This window comes from Fulvia fulva, chromosome 2 (assembly GCF_020509005.1).
Source record: "Fulvia fulva chromosome 2, complete sequence".
Lineage (NCBI taxonomy): Eukaryota > Fungi > Ascomycota > Dothideomycetes > Mycosphaerellales > Mycosphaerellaceae > Fulvia > Fulvia fulva.
In genome coordinates this window covers 654609-674126 of record NC_063013.1, presented here as the reverse complement: position 1 = coordinate 674126, position 19518 = coordinate 654609, and the positions used below count along the sequence as shown (strand labels likewise).

The 19518-nt window shown below is 53.8% G+C and overlaps 9 protein-coding genes across 9 annotated transcripts; 4 read left to right on the top strand and 5 right to left on the bottom strand.

Annotated features, from left to right (window-relative positions):
- Positions 1-1316: 1316 nt before the first annotated feature.
- Positions 1317-2000, top strand: CLAFUR5_02528 (uncharacterized protein; the record flags this gene model as incomplete). The annotated part of the gene is made up of 1 exon (XM_047901676.1): positions 1317-2000. One exon carries the CDS (start codon positions 1317-1319, stop codon positions 1998-2000), a length of 684 nt encoding a protein of 227 aa, XP_047758440.1.
- A 129-nt stretch (positions 2001-2129) lies between these two features.
- CLAFUR5_02527 (uncharacterized protein) lies at positions 2130-2759 on the bottom strand (the record flags this gene model as incomplete). The annotated part of the gene is made up of 1 exon (XM_047901675.1): positions 2130-2759. The coding sequence occupies one exon, from the start codon at positions 2757-2759 to the stop codon at positions 2130-2132; it is 630 nt and encodes a 209-aa protein (XP_047758445.1).
- A 278-nt stretch (positions 2760-3037) lies between these two features.
- Positions 3038-5175, top strand: CLAFUR5_02526 (uncharacterized protein; the record flags this gene model as incomplete). Its single annotated transcript, XM_047901674.1, has 3 exons — positions 3038-3143; positions 3200-3255; positions 3403-5175. The coding sequence occupies 3 exons, from the start codon at positions 3038-3040 to the stop codon at positions 5173-5175; spliced, it is 1935 nt and encodes a 644-aa protein (XP_047758446.1).
- Positions 5176-6400: 1225 nt separating this feature from the next.
- CLAFUR5_02525 (uncharacterized protein) lies at positions 6401-7184 on the bottom strand (the record flags this gene model as incomplete). Its single annotated transcript, XM_047901673.1, has 2 exons — positions 6401-6739; positions 6876-7184. The coding sequence occupies 2 exons, from the start codon at positions 7182-7184 to the stop codon at positions 6401-6403; spliced, it is 648 nt and encodes a 215-aa protein (XP_047758447.1).
- A 187-nt stretch (positions 7185-7371) lies between these two features.
- Positions 7372-8788, bottom strand: CLAFUR5_02524 (uncharacterized protein; the record flags this gene model as incomplete). Its single annotated transcript, XM_047901672.1, has 2 exons — positions 7372-8669; positions 8770-8788. The coding sequence occupies 2 exons, from the start codon at positions 8786-8788 to the stop codon at positions 7372-7374; spliced, it is 1317 nt and encodes a 438-aa protein (XP_047758448.1).
- A 1064-nt stretch (positions 8789-9852) lies between these two features.
- CLAFUR5_02523 (uncharacterized protein) lies at positions 9853-11435 on the top strand (the record flags this gene model as incomplete). The annotated part of the gene is made up of 3 exons (XM_047901671.1): positions 9853-10007; positions 10062-11351; positions 11408-11435. 3 exons carry the CDS (start codon positions 9853-9855, stop codon positions 11433-11435), a joined length of 1473 nt encoding a protein of 490 aa, XP_047758441.1.
- A 2414-nt stretch (positions 11436-13849) lies between these two features.
- On the bottom strand, positions 13850-14503 carry CLAFUR5_02522 (uncharacterized protein; the record flags this gene model as incomplete). The annotated part of the gene is made up of 1 exon (XM_047901670.1): positions 13850-14503. The coding sequence occupies one exon, from the start codon at positions 14501-14503 to the stop codon at positions 13850-13852; it is 654 nt and encodes a 217-aa protein (XP_047758442.1).
- A 2276-nt stretch (positions 14504-16779) lies between these two features.
- CLAFUR5_02521 (uncharacterized protein) lies at positions 16780-17490 on the bottom strand (the record flags this gene model as incomplete). The annotated part of the gene is made up of 1 exon (XM_047901669.1): positions 16780-17490. The coding sequence occupies one exon, from the start codon at positions 17488-17490 to the stop codon at positions 16780-16782; it is 711 nt and encodes a 236-aa protein (XP_047758443.1).
- Positions 17491-17972: 482 nt separating this feature from the next.
- Positions 17973-19249, top strand: CLAFUR5_02520 (Transcription factor tau subunit; the record flags this gene model as incomplete). Its single annotated transcript, XM_047901668.1, has 4 exons — positions 17973-18008; positions 18237-18250; positions 18301-19092; positions 19195-19249. 4 exons carry the CDS (start codon positions 17973-17975, stop codon positions 19247-19249), a joined length of 897 nt encoding a protein of 298 aa, XP_047758444.1.
- Positions 19250-19518: the final 269 nt, after the last annotated feature.

The window sequence follows — 19518 nt, the reverse complement described above, 5'->3', positions numbered from 1 at the left end:
TGATACGGTGAAGGGTTGATATTGGGTGGATAGCTTTGATGTTGGTGTTGGTGTACGGACCGGACCACCGATAGATGTGTACAGACTTGGGGTGCGATAGATATACGAAGCATGAGTCACGTTGAACGGTGCCTCTGTACGATGAGATTGAGGAACTTCCTGAGTCGCAGACTTGTTTAGCGTTGGCTACACAGTAACGACTTAATGTAAGCCAGAATAGACCACAGCTGTATACAGCTCCATCGCCAAAGCGAAGCCTCTTCACCTACTACGCATAGACTCGCTACGCATATCATCGCATCCCAGGACTCGCACCGCATGCTTTGATCTTGCCGCATGCTCCCATGTGTCGGTGCCCATCCACCACTATTACAACGCACCTAGAACTGTCAGGACGTGCCGTACGAGAAGACAGCACTACTCACATCTGCCTGACTACTCGCCATCGCTCTCTTCGATTTCTTCGCTTCTCCAACGCCAACCCCACCAACCCCCCCGCCGTAGGACTCCTCTCGAAGAACACAAGCTGCCACAGCAACAAATCCCCATTCTCAGGACTATGCCTCATAATCCTAAACTGAAAGTACGACTCATGGTTACTCACAACCACCATATCCCGCCAACTCGCTCGAGGCATTTCTTGGAAGGAGACGCCCTTGCGGCAGATGATGCGGAGCACGGAGGCGAGGAATCCAATACCACCTGAGGTGTCGGGCTCGCCGAATTCGATGCGGCCTATGTGGGAGTGGCAGTGTTGGCGGATCCAGGGGGAGGAGAGGAGGGGGTTGATGCGGGGGCGGAGGGCGAGGGTGGATAGGATGGGGTTCTCAACGTCGTGGTCGCCGTCTCCTGGTTCGAGCCAGAGTTTTTGGCGGAGCAGGCAGGAGCCGCGGATAGTTTGGTGGAAGTTTTTATTGACTCGTTGGCTGAGGAGTAATGTTTGGGCGCCGAGATGGAGCAGGATGCATTCGAGGAGTTCGGTTGTGGTGAAGACCTGATATTGTGCGGACATGGTTGTTGCGTGAATTGTGGTCATCTCGACTGCTTTGTCTTGGGTTGCGGGTGTAGTCGCTGCATTGCCCTCATGCTGGTTTCGAGAAGATGTCCATGTCAAAACCTTATGTCGGTACATGCAGCCTCAGGATATAAGATCCAAGGAGCATAAGCAGACTCGATTGCTCCTTCTCTTCAAGAAGTGGTGATGGAAGTGAATGTCGATCCCTGCCCGCAGCTTCCCCACATCGCGAAACTGCCACGCTCCAACACGCGAACTTTTGGGAGGAGCCAAATCTTCAACAAGAATTCCACCACGCAAGATGCCGCCCCGAAAGGAGCCCAAAGAGTCGGTGGTATACCCCTCGAGCAAACGCAAAACACCCGCCTTCAAACCACTGAAGCCAGTAACAAAAGTCCCCCGGATTGCGACAACAGATCCCGAAAGCTCCGTCAAATCGCGTCCTGCAGCGAAGAAGGCACCTGCAAAGAAGCCTGCAGCGCAGAGCATACCGCTGGAATCTAGCGATGAGGATGATGACGATCTTGCGGATCTTGCGAAGGATGATGACTCCGACTCGCTTGGGGAGGATCCCCTAGCAGTGTCGAAGAAGAAGCCACAGTCAAAGGCAACAACGTCCCGCAGACCATCTAATGAGGCCATGTCGATATCCTCCGAACACCCTAATGACCCTCCGGACACGACGACTTCCAATCCGGATCCCATGCCAACACAATCAGACTCTACGCCTTCAATCCCACAGCCTCTTCTCCTCCGCCTCTTACATGAAGCCTTCGCGGACAAGAACACCAACATCGATACGCAGGCGATCCAGGTGTTTCAGAAGTATGTGGAGGTGTTCGTAAGGGAGGCGATCGCGAGGACGAAGGCGGAGAAGGAAGAGGCTGCGGAGGGGGGGGAGGTTGCGACGCAGTCGGATGTAGGCTGGTTGGAGGTGGAGGATCTGGAGAAGGTTGCGCCGGGGTTGGTGTTGGACTTCTTATGAGCGGTTCGATGGTAAAAAGTTCGGTGTCCATACTGACGAGAGGATGGGATGTCCTCCAACGTGTCATGCAGTTCGCGTAAACCATACTGTTAGCTGTGAGAGCGAGCAGCTACTCGAGACACCGCATTCCTACCGCCTGCTGTGCGCCTTCGTCTTCCTCTTCTTCACGGGCAACACACTGCCCCTCGCGTTCTCCAGCATCCTCCGCTTCCTCTCCTCAATCAACTTCTGCTTCCCACTACTCTCAATCTTCGGCTGCCCGCCCTTCCTCTTCCTCTTCTTCGCGATCCTACTCCCTGCCACCTTATCCGCTGGCAGAATCCCACGCTTGAGCTGTGCAGCTCGGCCAGCTTCAATGACACCAGTACCTTGAACTTGAGTCCGCAGTTCTTTCATACTGACTCCCATCTCGTCGCGGAGGGCTTTCTTTTGATGGCGACTTAGGCTGTTCCATGATATCTTGACTGGGACGGATGTGCTGGTGGGTTTGGATTTGAGGAGGGATGCGGGGAGGAGGGGCGCGCTTGGGACATGGTCGTCTTCGTCGTCGCCTTCATCTCCTGAGGCGGTGTGGAACTCTTCTTCATCCTCAGCTATCGCAGCAATATCTGCGTCTTCACTTTCGTCCTCTGAGTGGAACTCTTCTTCGCCATCGTCCAGCGCTAGATCTTCGCTGGAATCATCCTCCACCTCTGGCTCTATCGCTTTCACTGGCTTGGCCTTTTTGGCGGCGGGCGCCCTGTGTTGACGAATGGCCATGTTGTGTGTACAGAAATGGTGCAATGCGAATGCGAATTCACAAAGTCTGTGCTAGAGATGGGTGGGCCTGAGATGCATGAGACAGCGATGACCTGACTGCGCTGCGCCTCACGAAGGATCAGGCAGCATCTTTTCGACGGCTACGTTGTCCTTTCGCTTCCTCCATTTCATATCTTCCGTCGTTTTCTGAGTCCGCCACTCTTCAAAGGCGACTGGCCTTTCGTACGAAGGCCACTCATCCTTGCCCGGTAATGTAAGCGGGTCAATCTCGAGCAGCGATGCGCTGGTTCCTAGCTGCATCTCTCAGTTTGGTGTCGGCCTTGGCTCTACCAATCCCTCCCAGAGCCATGAGCACTGTCACCGACTTCCAGGTGCTTGAGTATAGTAAGCAGTCCCGCTCCTAGGCTACAGCTATGCACATGCTTATGGTGTTGCTATAGACGTAGAGAACTCCTACACCAAATTCCAGGCACCTATTGGCAGGGATGAGGCACTGGTGAGTCTACGCGTCCAGCAACATCCTTGGTGCTTTTCCGTCCCTCTCGACCCTCTGATCTCACCCTACAGCCTCGGTTTCACTCTTGTTGTCGTCCTTCTGACAAGACCCTTCTGCTGTACGCGTTGCTGATCTGGCGTGCCTCAGGTCTTCGAGCTGCAAGTCAACCCGACGTCAGACGCATTCTCGTCAAACATTACTCTCAACTCTCAGCCACTCGACACTACCTGGATCACTTCAGAGGATAGCAAGCAGTTGATCGCCCGACATAGATCACAATCACTCTCCGTACCGGACAGGCTTGGCTTCCCACATCTTGTTCATATCGTCCTCGCCGGCGATATTGCCGCTGCTCCGGGTCTTCCGACTGCATATGACAATGTACAGAACGTCAACCTCACCATTGACTCAGTAGACGGCGTCGCCTCAGGGTTAGGTTTCCGCATCGTCACGAATCCTACGGCCCCGCGTCGGCTGGTGAAACTTGCTACACTATACGGAGGTGACACGATCAACTTCGACCAATACAACAAGTCCTTCATGGTCGACAAGTGGCAGTCCGATGCTACAGGTAGCGACACTTATACACAGCACAGCAATGACAGCCAGGAGCCATTGGACATCGAGGCCGAGATCGAGACGCTAATCCTGCTGGAACTGGAAGCCGGAGAACTTCACTCGGCGATAGCGAACAAGAAAGAGGCCATCGCCAAATGCCTCAAAGATCATCGGGATCAGGTCACTTTACGGCATCTACTACAACAATGCGATGGCCTCGTCTGTGCTGCAAAAGTCATCGCCCAGCGGATGTGCGACAAAGTTGGCATTCTGACTATGCCCAAACCCGGCTATGCCAAGGTGCAGAGTCCGAATTCACAGCAGCTTATTCAGTTTGACAGTGACAGTGATGAGAAGGCTGCTGGGCCTAGAATCGACGTGACTTCGACGTACAACACCACACGGACTAGCAGTCTCTCATCAGCTGCCATACAGCCTATACAGGTCATCTACCCGCAAAATGCACTGGTCAAGGCTCTCGGCGTAGTCGCGGGACTGCTCGGTCTCAGCGCGCTGTTCTCATTCATACAGCGAAAATGCATGTCAATGCGAAAGCGAGTTGAGCGGGAAGCCGACAGGGAAGAGCGAAGAAATGCACGAGCCTACCGCAGAGCTGCACGAAGAGCAGACATGAGGCGACGATGGGAAGTCTTTGTGAAGACTTTGAATTGTTTCAGAGGAGAGGAAGAGCCAACGATAAAAGACTACGAGGAGAAACGGGCTCTCATCCTTCAAGACGCCTTACTCGAGCAAGACGTCGAGACTGCACAGAAGGGTGAGATCATGGACGCCGAGATTCGTGAACTCAGGCACGCGCATGAGATCGTGGCAAGCCTCGTACGAGTCGACGAGCATCGTTTCGATCTCATCACGCCCACCAACGACCCGCCTCCACCGCTCGTCGCACTACCATACACACCAGCCACAAGATCGCGAGCAAGCACCATGACACTACCCTCCTACCACTCCGAAAGTCTCCCAGACTACACATCCCGCTACGAACGAACGGAAGCCGGAAGTCACGCCAGCACTAGCAGCAGCGTCCGCAGCAACAGCGTCGTCCTCAGCTCACGAGCGAACAGCGTCATCGTGGACGGACTACTGTACACACCAAACACCTCAGAAGACGGCACCTTCACAGGTCACACGCTGCGCTCACTCAGTCCGGGTAGTCTCACCGGCAGCAGTAGTAGCAACGGAAGTCGCATCTCGGGGTTCACACCGACAAGTAGCATCATTGAGATGTCGCCGCGAGCTAGCGAGGAGACTTTGCGGTTCAGCTGGCGACGGTCTGGTGATACGATGGGTGGATATCGACGTTCGGGCGATACGAGGCGCACTTGGGATACTAACGATTTGTAGATATACCCCCCAGGCTGCATCACGTATGCGTGGCAGCCTTTTCTTTTGAGTTCGATGTTGTGGATATAATGATGAAATCTCACGACGGCTGTTCTCTTTATATATATGTTGAGATGAAGGCGGATGGCGTTCGGGAATGGCGCTGATCTGGTAGCAAGCGTACAAATGGTGTAGCAGCGGGGACTTGCTTGACGCTGGGATGGTTGACTGTACCATAATCCGCGTCCCAGGGTTTCACATATATCTGTCTGAAGAGGCAACCCTCAGGAAGAACCCACTTGTCCTGCAACACGCATTTCACCACGATCTTTCTTACATGTACACTGACCCAGCCTCGTTTCCGACTTCGGCCCAAATACAAGGACATACATCCCCCCAGCCGCAGCAAAGCCTTGCCTTCGCAGCCCGCAAACGACATCGTTCGGCCCGAGACTCGGCGAGCTGCTTCCGTTACTTCGGGATGCCGAAGGGCTGCTGTCAATTCCACTCATATCACTGGTCGGGCAAGATAGCGAGGTGAAAAATTCCATGCCTTGTAAGCAGAATAGCGACATGCTATACGGACGAAGGCCATGTCTCTTGGTGGGTCACGGTCGAGCTATGGAAGAGCTGGGTCGAGGTCACGTTAAATAGATAATTCTCTTGCCAGAAATCCTTCTTTCCTTTCCTACACTTCCTAGCACCTACTTTCTTTTCGCAACCGTCCATATCTCACGACGTTAATCTGCGCGATGGTCCATTTCTCACGACATTAAACTGCGCGATGGTCCATATCTCACGACATTAATCTGCGCGATGGTCCTCAGCATGACATCAAACTGCCCATCAGATTTCTGGCGCCTACGGGCCTGGGACTGGAGGGCTGTGGTCGTCCCGAAAAGACGCTAAACTTGCTCCGGCGAATCCGAGTAGTCGTGATGATGTGAGGCGGCAGGGCAGGTGGAGGTATGCAGGCGGCAGGACAGGAGGAGGTATGCTATAGGCAGGGAAACCCAGAAAGAGGAGGCCCATCAGATTTCCGGTGCCCACGGGCCTGGGACTGGAGGGCTGTGATTGTGTTGCGTCTGTGTACGTCGCGTCGCGTAACTGTTGAAGCTGTGAAAATGTCGTTTTCGTCGTCGCAATCTTTGCGCTCGGTTCCCCTTCGGTGTCAGTCGCGTTGTGCATTTCTCACGCGGTATCCTCATCTTCGTCTCTGTCTCGGCTTCTGCGTCGCATCTCCGCATCAAACAGCCCTCCCCACCTCCTCCGTACTCCTATACCGTCCCTCCCAACACCCCCTCACCACATCCCCCCTCACCACCCCTTCCACATCAGGCCACTCCTGTGCCGCAATCATCCTCACAACTTCCTTATCCCCCTCCGGCTCCTCCAACTCAACCCAAACTTCCTCCCCCATCACCATGAAATACACCACACTCCCCAACGCAAACACCCCACTCCTCACCGTAACCCCCTCCTTCCTCGCCAGATCCACCCCATCTTCATCACGCAACCTATACCGCAACCGATAACTCGAATGCGACTCTCCACCATCAATGGATGCGCCGGCCCAGTCACCCACCTTCAAGTTCAGGTCGGCGTCGAGGTAGAAATTGGAGGAGTGGAATTCAGTGAATATCAGAATTCAACACTCCCAACCCATGAGCACACGACAACGCCGAAATTGCTTGAAAGGTCCATCGATATAGTAACTCGACACTTGGCTTAGCCGTGCGACTGGACGCTTCGCCCCAGCGGTAGTCCCACATGGCGCCATTTCCGGCGTAGCTTAGGATGAGGCCATGGGGGATTGTGGAGTGCAGACCGTGGAATTTGAGGATACTGCTTGGAGGGCCATTGGCTGCTTGTTCGAAGCGTTTGTAGGCTTCGAGTTCGGTGGGAAAGTGCTCGGCTACACAGTCTTCGTTGAACGATTTGCAGATTGTGGGAGGGAAGCTGGAGCTGGGGAGTTTGTAGATGGTAGATGTGTAGCCTTGGCAGTCGGGGTTTTCGTGTGCTTCGGTCATTGAGCGCGTACATTCGAGTAGTGGGCTAGGATAATGTGGGCAATGAAGGATCAGAATGTCTATATCGTTGTACAGGCCGCCCATTCAGGCAGCAGCTTAGTAAGAAATGGTACGTACTGTGAGGCTGTGTAAGACTTGGTACAGCACTATGAGTTTGACTTCTTTTCTATACATCGTGAATCCTCCTCTACCTTCCCATCGTGCTGTTGCTGCCTCCATACTCATACAGACTCGTAATCTTTGTACCACCATTCGGTAGCTTCGCTCTCAAAATCGCGCCGGGATGGACTCGCGAATCGACACCGAAGTTCCAGTCTGGCTGATATGGTAGCTGATTGATGTTCATGTAGATGTAACCATCAGCCCCAACGCTCGCGCCATCTGGCCAGATGATTCGTGGATCGCGGACGAAGCCATGTGTCAAGCCGTCGTTGGGATCGAAGTAGTAGATTGCGTTATGCTCTGGCATGAGCTGATAGATGAGCCCATTGCTATCTCCCTCAAAGCCGTTGGCATCACCGCCACGCTGGCCGTGGAAAGAGACGTTCGCGACTGCGTGGACTTCTGCCAGCGGATCCGCATCGTCCACGCGCAGGTTCGTAGTCGGCACGGACCAGAGGTCTTTTGTGGAGAGGGGGCTGTAGTACATTCTCTTGCCATCCGGACTTAGCTGGATGCCATCGAGACCTTCTAGCTGCCATTGCACGGGCATGCCGCTCATGCGCAGGTAGAACGGGTGTCCCTGATATGACGGCACATCATTTCTGCCTCGAAGTACGGATCTATCCTGATTCAACCTTCTCCAGCTCTTGCCTGATCCGAGATCGACCATGATGAAGCCAGGACGGCCTTCGTTCGAGCTATCGACGAGGTAGGCAATGCCTTGGCCGGTCGTGCCAGATAGATCTGGGTTGAAGTCGAATCGTAGATCGTTGAGGTAGCTGTCGGGATAATGGACGTTCGGAGGGAAGGTGTACGTCTTATAGATGGTGTTGTTAGCCAAGCTGATTGCGACTAGCTTGGGACCACCTGGTTGCCCATAAGGCATCGATGGCTCTTTCTGAGCATTGTAAACGGTCGGCCGGCCTGTGTCAAGCACCCACAGGGTCTCAGGTCTGGAGGCTGTCTCCGAAGTGATGTAGACGGCTTGCACGCTGATGAATGCCGATGCATTGTTCGAGCCGAATGGGATGCCGCCCAAGGTCGTGTTGAGCTGGCTTGGTGGAAGGTTGAGTTCTGGCGATGGGTATGGCTTTTCCGCCGTCTTGTTGACAGTCACACCGAGTGTGTATTCGTAGTCGCCCCGAGTGTATGTCGCGAAGAGAGGTCCGTCTGATGCTACTGCAATGCCTATCGGCCATTGGTCGTAATAGTAGTGCACTTCCTCGATCTCAGGACCATAAGTTCCATTATCGACGCGAAGGATGGTCTGGGAGTGGTTCTGGTATGTGATCTGCGCGAAGGCGCTTCCTGCACCAAGCAGTGCTGTAAGTGCGGTCAACAGCAACATCTCACCTGATCATGCAGAAGGGGAGAGAATGTCCTACATTGTCACTCATCGTTCATATACGTTACCTACATGTACGCCTGCTGGTCTTCGTCATCCCTGCGGCTCCAACGGCTGTGCCTTGCATAGTATGTCGGCAATACGGCACATGTATCGATCATACACACGCCAACGTGTGTGCTGTCTCGCGGGAGAAGATGTCAAGACCAAGGTTCGTGGTTGACGTCGATGCTGCTGTGGAGGCGGAGACGATGGGTTCGCTCGGTGAACACAGCGCCGAGGGCGTGTTGCCTGGTGCCAACTTCCTCAACAACACTCTTCTTCATCAACAGCACTTTCGATATCCACCACGGGCAATATCAGGTGCTTTTGCAGATATAGCGCCGTGCAATGCCATTGGAGGGTACGCGACGTCCTGCGCTGGTCCATGAGCTCGAACAAGAGGTAGGAGAACTGGCCCGAGACGATTCACACCCCGCCAACACTAGATGCGTACACACATGTGCATGATTAATGATGGTCGGAGAGCTGTTACGCAGCAGATTCTTCACCTGGAGGAGCGAAAGGGCTTGTTCCAAATCTCCTGCCGCGATGATTGTCCGACGCTGAACGAAGACGAGCATCCTCAATCTGCATGATGAAGGAGAGTGCATACCTTTCTGTCGATTGCACGACCAAATCTGGTACGACACGAGAAGCATATATCTATCTTTGAGGCCAGCGTTGAGGTCCACCTCCATCAAGTCGCATCATCAACGGCAGATGTACTCCAGATTCCACCCACAATTGCCAGGCTAGGCTACCTCCTACTATCTACGCGAGTTATACAGCACTCCACATTCAAGACATTGGCATGCATCCTTATTCGCTCGTCTCACAAGCTTCTCCAGTCAAACCCCAGCAGGACATCCTTGGCTACACTCGCGCGTTGCTGAAACCGGAAAGCATTGACTGCCGTCCACCTCGTGGCCAGCTATCCTCGGGCTCGTACCTCGCGGTAGAAACGTGGTAGATCCGTTCCCGAAGCTATGGTGGGTGTAGTGAGCGAATGTGGTAAGCGAGGTCGCTATATATCATGCAGCCTGTGTTCTTTCAGTATCTCCTGACTTGTTGTCCGATTCTTCGCTACTTTCTTGAAAAAGCTGGGAGCCACAGCACAACATGGCAGAGAAGATTGCGACTGAACAGATCGATAGCCTGGAGGCAAAGACTGACTTTAGCTGTGGCGAGGTGTCATGGACAGAAGAGGAGGAGACTCGAGTCCGCAGGAAGCTGGACCTTCAGATTGTGCCTATGGTGACCGTGCTGTATTTGATGTACGAAGTCCTCCTCTTGCCACGACGAACACACTAACATCCATACTCCTACAGGTGCTTCCTCGACCGAGCCAACATCGGCAACGCACGAATCCAAGGAATGGCCGAAGACCTCAACCTAGTCGGCTACCGCTTCAACTGGGCCCTCAGCATCTTCTACATCATCTACCTCCTAGTCGAAGTCCCCAGCAATATCCTCCTAAAGAAAGTCGGACCGCGTTTCTACATTCCCGCACTGGTCATCGGCTTCGGCTTCGTGAGCATGTGCACCTCCTTCGTCCACAACTTCAACCAGCTCTGCGTCGCCAGAGCCTTCCTGGGAGTCTTCGAAGGTGGAACCATGCCAGGCATTGCTTTCTTCCTATCAAGCTTCTACAAACGCAAGGAACTCTACTTCCGCGTTGGCATCTACGTCAGCGCCGCTTCCATGGCCGGTGCATTCGGAGGTCTCTTAGCTGCTGGACTCTCACGCATCCCTGAATGGGGTACCTCTGCAGCACCGATCCATACATGGAGGAATATCTTCTTCTTCGAGGGAATCATCACCATGATCCTCGGCGGCCTCGCGCCCCTGCTTCTCCCCCAAAGCCCAGAAATTTCCACCTGGCTCACCGACCGCGAAAGATTCATCGCCGCAGAACGTCTCCGCATCGAACACAGATCCAATTCGAATCAACAGGTCCAGCGCCACCATATCAAACGCGCCCTCCTCAACATCAACAACTACATCTGCTCCGCCGGCTTCTTCTGCGTAAACATCACCGTCCAGGGTTTATCCGTCTTCATGCCCACCATCCTCCGCGACCTCGGCTGGACCGCCACGCGAGCGCAGCTCTACTCCGTACCTGTGTACGTCTCCGCGTCCGCCGTGGCAATCTTCATCGCGTTCATCAGCGACAAGACGAGGCAACGAGGTGTCTACCTGGCCGCTTTCACCTTCCTCGGCATTACAGGCTTCGCCCTTCTGCGCTGGAACCAGGACTCCAACGTCCAGTACGGCGCCGTCTACCTCTGCGCCATCGGCGCCTTCCCCGGCGGACCGGGCTTCTTATCCTGGGGTATCAACAACTCCGCCGGTCCTGCTGTGCGTGCTGTGTCGAGTGGATGGATTGTCACGCTGGGAACTATTGGAGGTATTGTGGCGACGTGGTCGTATCTTGCTACGGATGGACCGGACTTTCCGATTGGACATACTATCAATTTGGTGGCGCAGGTGATGGTGCTGTGTTTGAGTGTTGGGGGGATTGGGTATTGTGTGTGGGAGAATAGGTTGAGGGCGAGAGGGGGGAGGGATGGGAGGTTGCAGGGTCTTAGTGAGGAGGAGATTGCGGATTTGGGGTATAGGTATGTTGGAAGAAGCACCGCATTTGTGATCTCGATGAAGGCTGACAAGTTTGCAGGCATCCCGACTTCCAGTATATCTCGTAGGCCAGATATTTCGCCCCAGCTTGATGACGGTACCAGCGAACGTATCTCAACGATGATGTTCACGAAATGCGAGGTCTCCAATGCTCGCTTTGCTTCTAAACCCACGACTCTCAAAGTATTACTAACACGACACTCACCCACAACACCCAACCCCACCCCCTACGGCTCCAACGCATTAAACAGCCCACAAGCCCCAATCCCAAACACGCTCGACTTCAGCCCCCTAACCATCCTATACGCATTACTCTGCCCACCACTCGCACACATGTTACTAAAATAAAGATAACACGTCCCTGGACTACCTCCCGCCTCACCACCGAAATAGTCATACGCCCACGCCCCTACACTCCCCTCCTTAAGCTCCGAGGGCGTATTCGTAAACGCCCGTACGTAACCGTCATACGCGCTATCGTACCTTCCCTCCAAAACGAGATTTCCAGCCTGACCGCGAATGTCGTAGGGGCCAGCGCCGTTGATGTCATCGGTGAAGTTAGGCGTTGCGCAAGCGGCGTAGAGGGTTGTGGTAGTCGTGTAGGAAGTTGAGACGCCGGTGGTTGTGGACGTGCTGGTGGCGGTGTAGACTGTGCTCAGGGCGGAGGTGGTGAGGGTGAAAGTTTTGCAGGGGGCTGTGAAAATTGTTTTGGTGCAGAGGACTTTTTGGGGGCGGAGGACGAGGGCGCGCTTATTTGGAGAGAAGGAGAGATTGAAGTCTACTGCTGCTGCTACTGCGTCGAGCTGTTGGGATGGGAGGCTGCCGCCTCCGTTGTAGGTGGCGCCGGGGAGAGAGGTTTGGATAGGTATGAAGCCTGGTGGGGTGGGGACGGTTGTTGTTGATGCTGCTCATATCTTGAAAGGACGTATGTTAACTGGGGCTCTGGATCGAAAGGTTCAACTGCTTCCCTCGGACCTGACACTGGCTTGCTTGGATTGCCGAGGGGGCACACTGGGTGCAGTATGCTTACTATTGAAGTCGACGTCACTACACTCATCGGCGTCACAGTCGTTGTCGATTGCACGGTCTTCGTCACTGTGCGTTGCTGTCGTTTCGTTGATTATGTCGTCTGAGGCTTGAACAAGTCATGTCCCGGCTTAGTGTATGCCATCTGCGTGGAGCAACTTGTCGATGTCGATTGACGAGCTACGTTCGCAGCACCGGCTGGTCCAGCGGCGGCGGCATTGGCTAGAAGTAGCATCAGAAAGCCGTCCGGTAGATGCATGGCGAATAAGCTGCTGTGACGGTGATGCGGTAGGTATGCTTAGTACAATGTGTCAACCATGCTGGCCAAGAGAAGTTGTGGAGAGGGTAGTGAGAATATCAAGTTCCTTCGAAGTCCCATAGTGGCGCTGGAGGATCATCTTGCTATATTATATGCAGTCCGTGCATCGCCAGACTGGACCATACATGCCCGAAAGGGTGCATGATCTACAGGTACGGTCTGCCCTTCCGGAGGAACGCCAAGCTTTCAGACTTTGTCTGATTCAGGCGAAAACCTCTAGACCTGTACCGTTATTACCATTCTCGGAAGCCTGTGTCTTTCCAGTCCTGAGTAAGCCTGCCTTCGAATCGTTGAGTTGGAGCTCACGAAGACAAATGCACACCTGCACCGTATGTGCCCGATAAGCTTGATCTCCGATTGTTGTGAAGGCAGTAGCAATGGATTCTGATGGAGGTCGCGGCAAGCTGTGGTATGAAGAACTGAGGTCTGACTGCAGCCGCCAGACGGGAAGTCGGTCGAGGTCCTTCGGGAACAGAGATATTCGCCTGTACAGGGGTCTGAGTTTAATGTATTCGTCACGGCAGCAACACTGAGCGGTGGCGACTGCTTGCGAAGCGGAAACGATCGAGCGCACTTTTGCTTCGACGACATTCACAATGTCTAAGGTGCTCGCAGCAGGCTACGCAGGTTGCAGTCGTTACTTGCCATTGTGCAAGCGGCCACCTCTTTTTGTCACGAGCCCTCGCTGTATTCACTTCGTCGCCGGACCAAGAATCACTCATGTCCACGACGGCAAAGGAGGCAAGATTGACTTCGCTGATGTCGCGTCTCACCTTTTAGATTCCCTCAATTGTCCTGCCAGTTCGTCTGAAATTCGAGGCCCGTCTGCTTAGAACGCCGACAACGTTGATCTGGGTCCTGGTACGGCGTGATTGATCCTCAGCCTGGCTACAGCCATAGTGGTATATCATAGGGCAGCAACGGTGCTATGGTTCCATCTCGGCGCCGGAATGGGACAAAAGCGGAGACTGGATTCCACTGCATTCTCTTTCCTAGTGTAGCCTTCTACCCAAATATGGTTGCTGGGACCCCATAGCACTTTCCTTCACCCAACGTAACGTGGCTGTTTCTGTTCACAGGTGGTACCGTTGCCTGCTTCACAAACTCTCGTTCTGACATGCCCGACTCCACCGCTCCTCAGAACTCACTACTGTTACTCCTACCAATCGTAGGCCTCCTACTCCTCTGCTGCGCGGGACTCGCCTGCAACTTCTCAATGAAACCCTTATGCAAGTGTAGATGACTATTCTTCAAGAACCCCTTCACAAACCCCGCAAACGTCCTGTTGCACTTCGCATCGCTCTGAATCTGCACGAACCACCCACTCCCATCCGTTGTTGCGTGTAGCAGGTCCTTACTCTGCACCTTTTCCAACGTGGCCTCGCCTTCTTCGGGGATCGCTTCGCGGAGGAGTCGCCAGCGGTTTATGGATGTGAAGCCGCCGGGGGCGTAGACTGTGATGATGCAGCCGTCGTGTGTGGGGACGAAATCGCAGCGGTAGGTCACGCCGCCGGACCAGAGGCGTTTTGGGATGAATGGGAGGTCGTCTTCGACTTCCCAGTGTTGGGTTTCGCCTTCTGTTGTGTCGTCGTTGCTGTTGAGCTTCGCGTCGTCGTTCGGTTTAGGCTGTCCATTTTTCGATTCTGGGGGTGGTATAGGTCTGCAGTCTCGACAGTCTGGAGCGAGTCTTAGGATCGTTTCGCAGTCGTGCAGAATTTCTATGCCGGATTCGATGGATACGTTCGCAGGGAGAGGGGTGTTGGTCGTGTGCTGGAAGGTCGTCTCGAACATGTTGATGTGCGCAGGATGGCGGATGTTTCTGGTGATGGAGCGTGATCTGTAATCAATGGCTTGAACGCTTCAAAGTATCGCAAGCAGGAGTCATGAAGCAGGAGTATTGCAGTAGGAAACAGTCTGTGATGGAAAGCACTTTCCTGGGATATACCTAACTTGGTCGCACTGGTGGTGGCCGCGCGTGTTTCGGAATGATGGTGCGTGCTGTGGCAGAGCGATTGGAGGTTATCGTCATTAGACGAATGCGCGAGAAAGTCAGTTTTCGACGGAGCCGCCATGATGCCATTGTCGTACAGTAGTGTGATGTGGTCTGCGAGGAAAAAGGCAGACCTCCACCACAGGAACAGCACTGCACCGATTGAGAGATCGGCATCCCGGTGCCGAGTCTGCCCTTGTCTCCGATCACTTTTCGCGGCCATCATGCCGACTTCACGTCAACATACACAATGCATCTTCATGGCTGACAAAATTGTGCTGAGGTCAGACCCATCTCATTCACTCCCTCACGTCTGGGTTATGGAAGTCGTAGCCATCGATGTTCCCAGGTCGCTCGACAAACAATATGGCCGCCCACCCGATTGCAGGATAGTTCATTCTTAGCTACGACAGTGATATCGGAGCGTGATGACTGCTCGTGACATGAAAGCATCCAAGCGCACCCCCCTTCCAAAACGACATTCAACAAGTCGAAGGCGCTCGAAGCGTTTTACGCAAGTTCTAGCTACTAATGCTCTTGGAGCGGTACCCACCTCTTTTGTCAGGACGCCTTGCTTATGTTCTGTCAAGTCGTCTTCCTGTCTGGCGACTGCAGTCAGGCTGCCTCATTACCTTCCACCGATGTAAACCCGTAAAGACTGGGATTTGGCTGCAACCAATAAAACCAAGTACCCGCCAAGCCGATACCAGGACGCAAAAGAATGTGCTTGACTTCGAGAAGCAGAAGGAAGCCGGGCAACACTAGATGTGGCTATTACAGTGGACGAAAGCCGGAGAGGGGGTTGACAGAAGATGTGCTGTGGGCCTGGTTCATCGTCTTCGTCGTAGTCACCATTCGAGGTGACTACGAGTTCGGAGATCTAGTTTCGCAGCTCAGGCGGGAGCAGCAGTAACCCGGAGCTAGCACTATGCTGAGAAGCAGCAGCCTGCTGACGCGATCGCTTGATCTTCATCTTGCATGCCGGACAGGCGGACTAGTCGAATGAGAGAAGTAAAGTAGCAAAGGACGTGGCCTTTCAAGTAGTGCTCATGCGCTCAGTGATCCAAGAGCACGTGTAAGCGTCTTTCTAGCGCCCTCTATGCACTTCGTCGTTCGATCCACCTCTCCAACATAGCAAGCACCGCAAGGATCTGCGACTCCATGGACGCAACCCTCGTCTGCTGGAAGCAAACCTCTTCCAGCTCTTCAGAAGTCTCGAATACTGTATCTGAACCATCGGGAAGGTGACGCGGGCGACCACTTCTCTTGGCACCACGAACATGTAGTCTTGCTTGCGAGTCCGTTCTGGCATCCCCGACCTGTGGACGGTCTCTCTGCTCCAGCCACCTTTAGAGTCGACGAGCTTGAAGGAGGTCTAAGTCCAGCCGTGTAGCGAGATCACAATACGTGTCTCCACCGTGAGATGCTTGATATCCTCGAGGCGTCGATATGCCTGCAGCTCCGACAGATGTTCTTTGCCCCTCTTGCTGATGCGAGTATCATCTATATTGCAGTGTTGGTGGGTCCAGTAGTGTTGAGAGGCTTCAATGAAGAAATCTTTTGCCTCATGATAGGTCTGCCGGCAGCACATGAGAAGTGCAGATGAGGGAGGCTCGGCCCACAGCAGGCCTACTGGTTGCTCTCGAAATTTGCGCTCGAAGGTAAGCTCATAGATATTGTTCCGCAGTTCTGCTGGGAGATCAAGCAACCTTGAGGATGACATCTTGAGGCGTTGTGGTGGATTAGCGGTGGTCTAATGTCAGTGGAGCGTTGGTGTGATGTTTGTTCGACACGGAGAAGTCGAGGGACGCCGGACCGGGAAAGCGATGTGTTGACATGTGAGCCCTTGCGCCCAGGCTCTGGTTTTGCGGCGATGGATCACGGCGCGTCGCTGAAGCGATTCGCGTCGCCTTATCACCGGAGCAATCGTCAGACCTTCAACACGATGGTGCAGGGCTTCCTTGCATGGCATGTAGTGGTCCGCCTGAGCTGTGAAGCGTCATCCATGTCAGGCCGCTTAATGATGGTAACAGGTCATATATGTGATGTGTCTCTATCGGCAGATTTCAGGTCAAGCTTACCACCATACCTCCACCTCAACATCGATGCTCGCCTTCAGCACGTTACAGCTCCACCCTTTGAACCTCGCCATAGGCACAATGCTGACTGCATCGCCATTCTTCAAATCTTCGACCCAAGCTTTGACCTCTGAACTCGAATCTTCAGGCCTCTCCGCATCATATACCATCTCATGGTCTTGCGGCTCCTTTTTAGCCATAGCGTTCCTCGCCCACACTGGACCTCTTTGCTGCTCGCCGTTGACGCCATTCTTTCCCAGCTCGTACCACGACCAGAACCCGCCTTCGCGGTTCTGACACCATCCTTGATCTTTACCAGTGGCTCTGACCGTGACCCGCCGGATTCGTCCCCCTTCTGAGCTGCTCTGTGTAGGAAGGTACAACAACGGTGTGGTTGCCAGATATGGCTGCAGTGGGGTCTCTTCGCCGGTGCTGAATCGACTTACCAGTGTGTTGTGCGACGCAAGGAAGTGGATGCAGTCGTAGTCGGCGTTGTGGAGTATCATCTTGATCAGCTCGTTGGGAAGCCGGTGCTGGGAAGCACGCTGCAGCCAGCGGATGGTGTCGAGCACATCTGTAGGGGTGCGTGGGAACGTCGCTGGCTGATTTGACTCTGCCGCTGCCGCTGCTGACGAGGTGCCATCGTCCGAGACCCGGGCTATGTCTTCGGGTCGTGGTCGTCGTAGATTGTGAGGCAGTCTTCGGAACATGCTGTCTGGTTAGGCAGTGCGCTTGACGATGGATTCAGCCTTGTAAGTAAGATCGAATGGATTCCTAGGCAGATATACCGTGCAGCGATGTGCTATAACTGGAGTACGGAGTATGCAATCGTAGGAGATTTCTTACTAGAGCGATTCACCTTTGTTGTACTGCTTCCGTGACCACAGATCAGGGAATCACGACCAACGTCATCGCGATGACTTCACATGTCGTCTCGTACGTGCATGCTCTCTCTCAGCGGTTGTGAACGATATTTGCTGGCAACAGCATTCACCGACAACGCAAGCTTGATGGTCATCATGCTTCAGTGAAGACAGAAGAAGGATGATGTTTCAAAATGTTTGTGTCGGTGCATGTGGCACGATCCTTCAAGGTTGCCCTTGTTCTGCCGAGGAACTTGGTCATCATCCTTCCTTTGCAAACGACAACATCTAAGAACACAACAACTTGAACCACAGAGACCGCAGTCAATATGGTCTTGGAGGTGATCTATGTGGTCAGACATGGCGTAAGTACTTCCTCAATTTCTCTTCTCTTGATGTCAACAGACTTTCGCATCCCAAGGCGGATCACAAGATGAAGTGGGGGCCATGTTGCCCCGTTTGGCAGGAACTGCTTGGTCTACTAATGCACAGGATCAAGAAGGCCAGATGTCGTTGTATCTAAAGGGTTTCGCCTCAGTCATGAAGAGTTCGAACATGGAAATGAAGAAAATCAGCACTAACAACCATCGCAGTACAGATCGAACTGGTACCCACACCTTAGCCTAACATATCTCACATATGCTGATGATTTCTTAGGCACGTCGACCCGTCAACTGGCCACTACAACTCGAATGTGCCATCGCCCACCGGTATCGTCGCGGACCCAGCCCTTGCCAGCTACGGCGTGAAGCAAGCAGAAGAACTCGGCAAACACCTCGAGACCGTGGACCCAACAGTCGACCTGATCTACAGCTCACCCTTCTACCGCTGCATCCATACCCTCAAGCCCTTCGTCAGCGCCAAAGCTGAACGCGAAGGCAAAGACACCATCAAGGTCTACGTCGAACCAGGTGTAGGAGAGTTCTATGGTCTCGCGCGCTTCGATCATCCTTCACCCGCACCGATCGAGGAACTCAACCGCCACTTCGACCACCTGCAAGCCGTTAAGCCACCAAGTATTGTCCCGAGCACGAAGGGCGAGAGCATTCCTCAACTCCACGACCGCGTTGCATACGCTCTCCAGCACATCATCGCTCGCGCAGATGCCGACCCAGCCGGTCCCAAGACGCTGCTCATCTGCACCCATGCTGCTGCCATGATCGCCATCGGTCGTACTCTGACTGGACGTATGCCAGAGGATGAAGGCGAGGAGGACTTCAAGTGCTTCACCTGCAGCTTCAGCAAATTTGTGCGGCGGCAGCAGCCCATCACGGATGGCACCAACGGCGCAAAGGCGAACGGCACACAGCTCAACAGCGACTGGACACCTGAATCACCCGACCAGGTCCCTGACATTGGCTGGCGCAACGGGAATGGTGTCTCAGGGGGCTGGCACTGCGAGATCAATGGCGACTGCTCCTTCCTGGCTGGTGGTGAGGAGAGAGGATGGTAAGTCTGCACTTCTTCATTCCCGTCTTCTGACCTTCTTTCTACCAAGTTGCTTGTTTGCTTTGCTTTGGAGGATCCACTTACCAGTATTGTTTGTCACAGGAACTTTGACATTGAGAAGGCGCAAGCCGGCAAAGTCACTGGCTCAGAGTTTTGAGCTTTGCTTTCATCAACATCAGCGCACTTCACTTACTTGCATTGCCAACACAGGCACTTCACCGGCGACGAAGGCTTTATGGATTTCCCACTCGTATCGAGCGAAGCGATAGACTATTCCGCAGAGTCATTAGGCGTCAAGGATGGGAACAAGGATAAAGATAGAGGATCAAGGTTATGAGGCATCAAAGTCATTGGCTGGTTCAAGCTGTTCATTTCGCCTGAATAGACGCTGCGGAAGACAGAAGCAGAAGCAGTTGCTATAGAAGC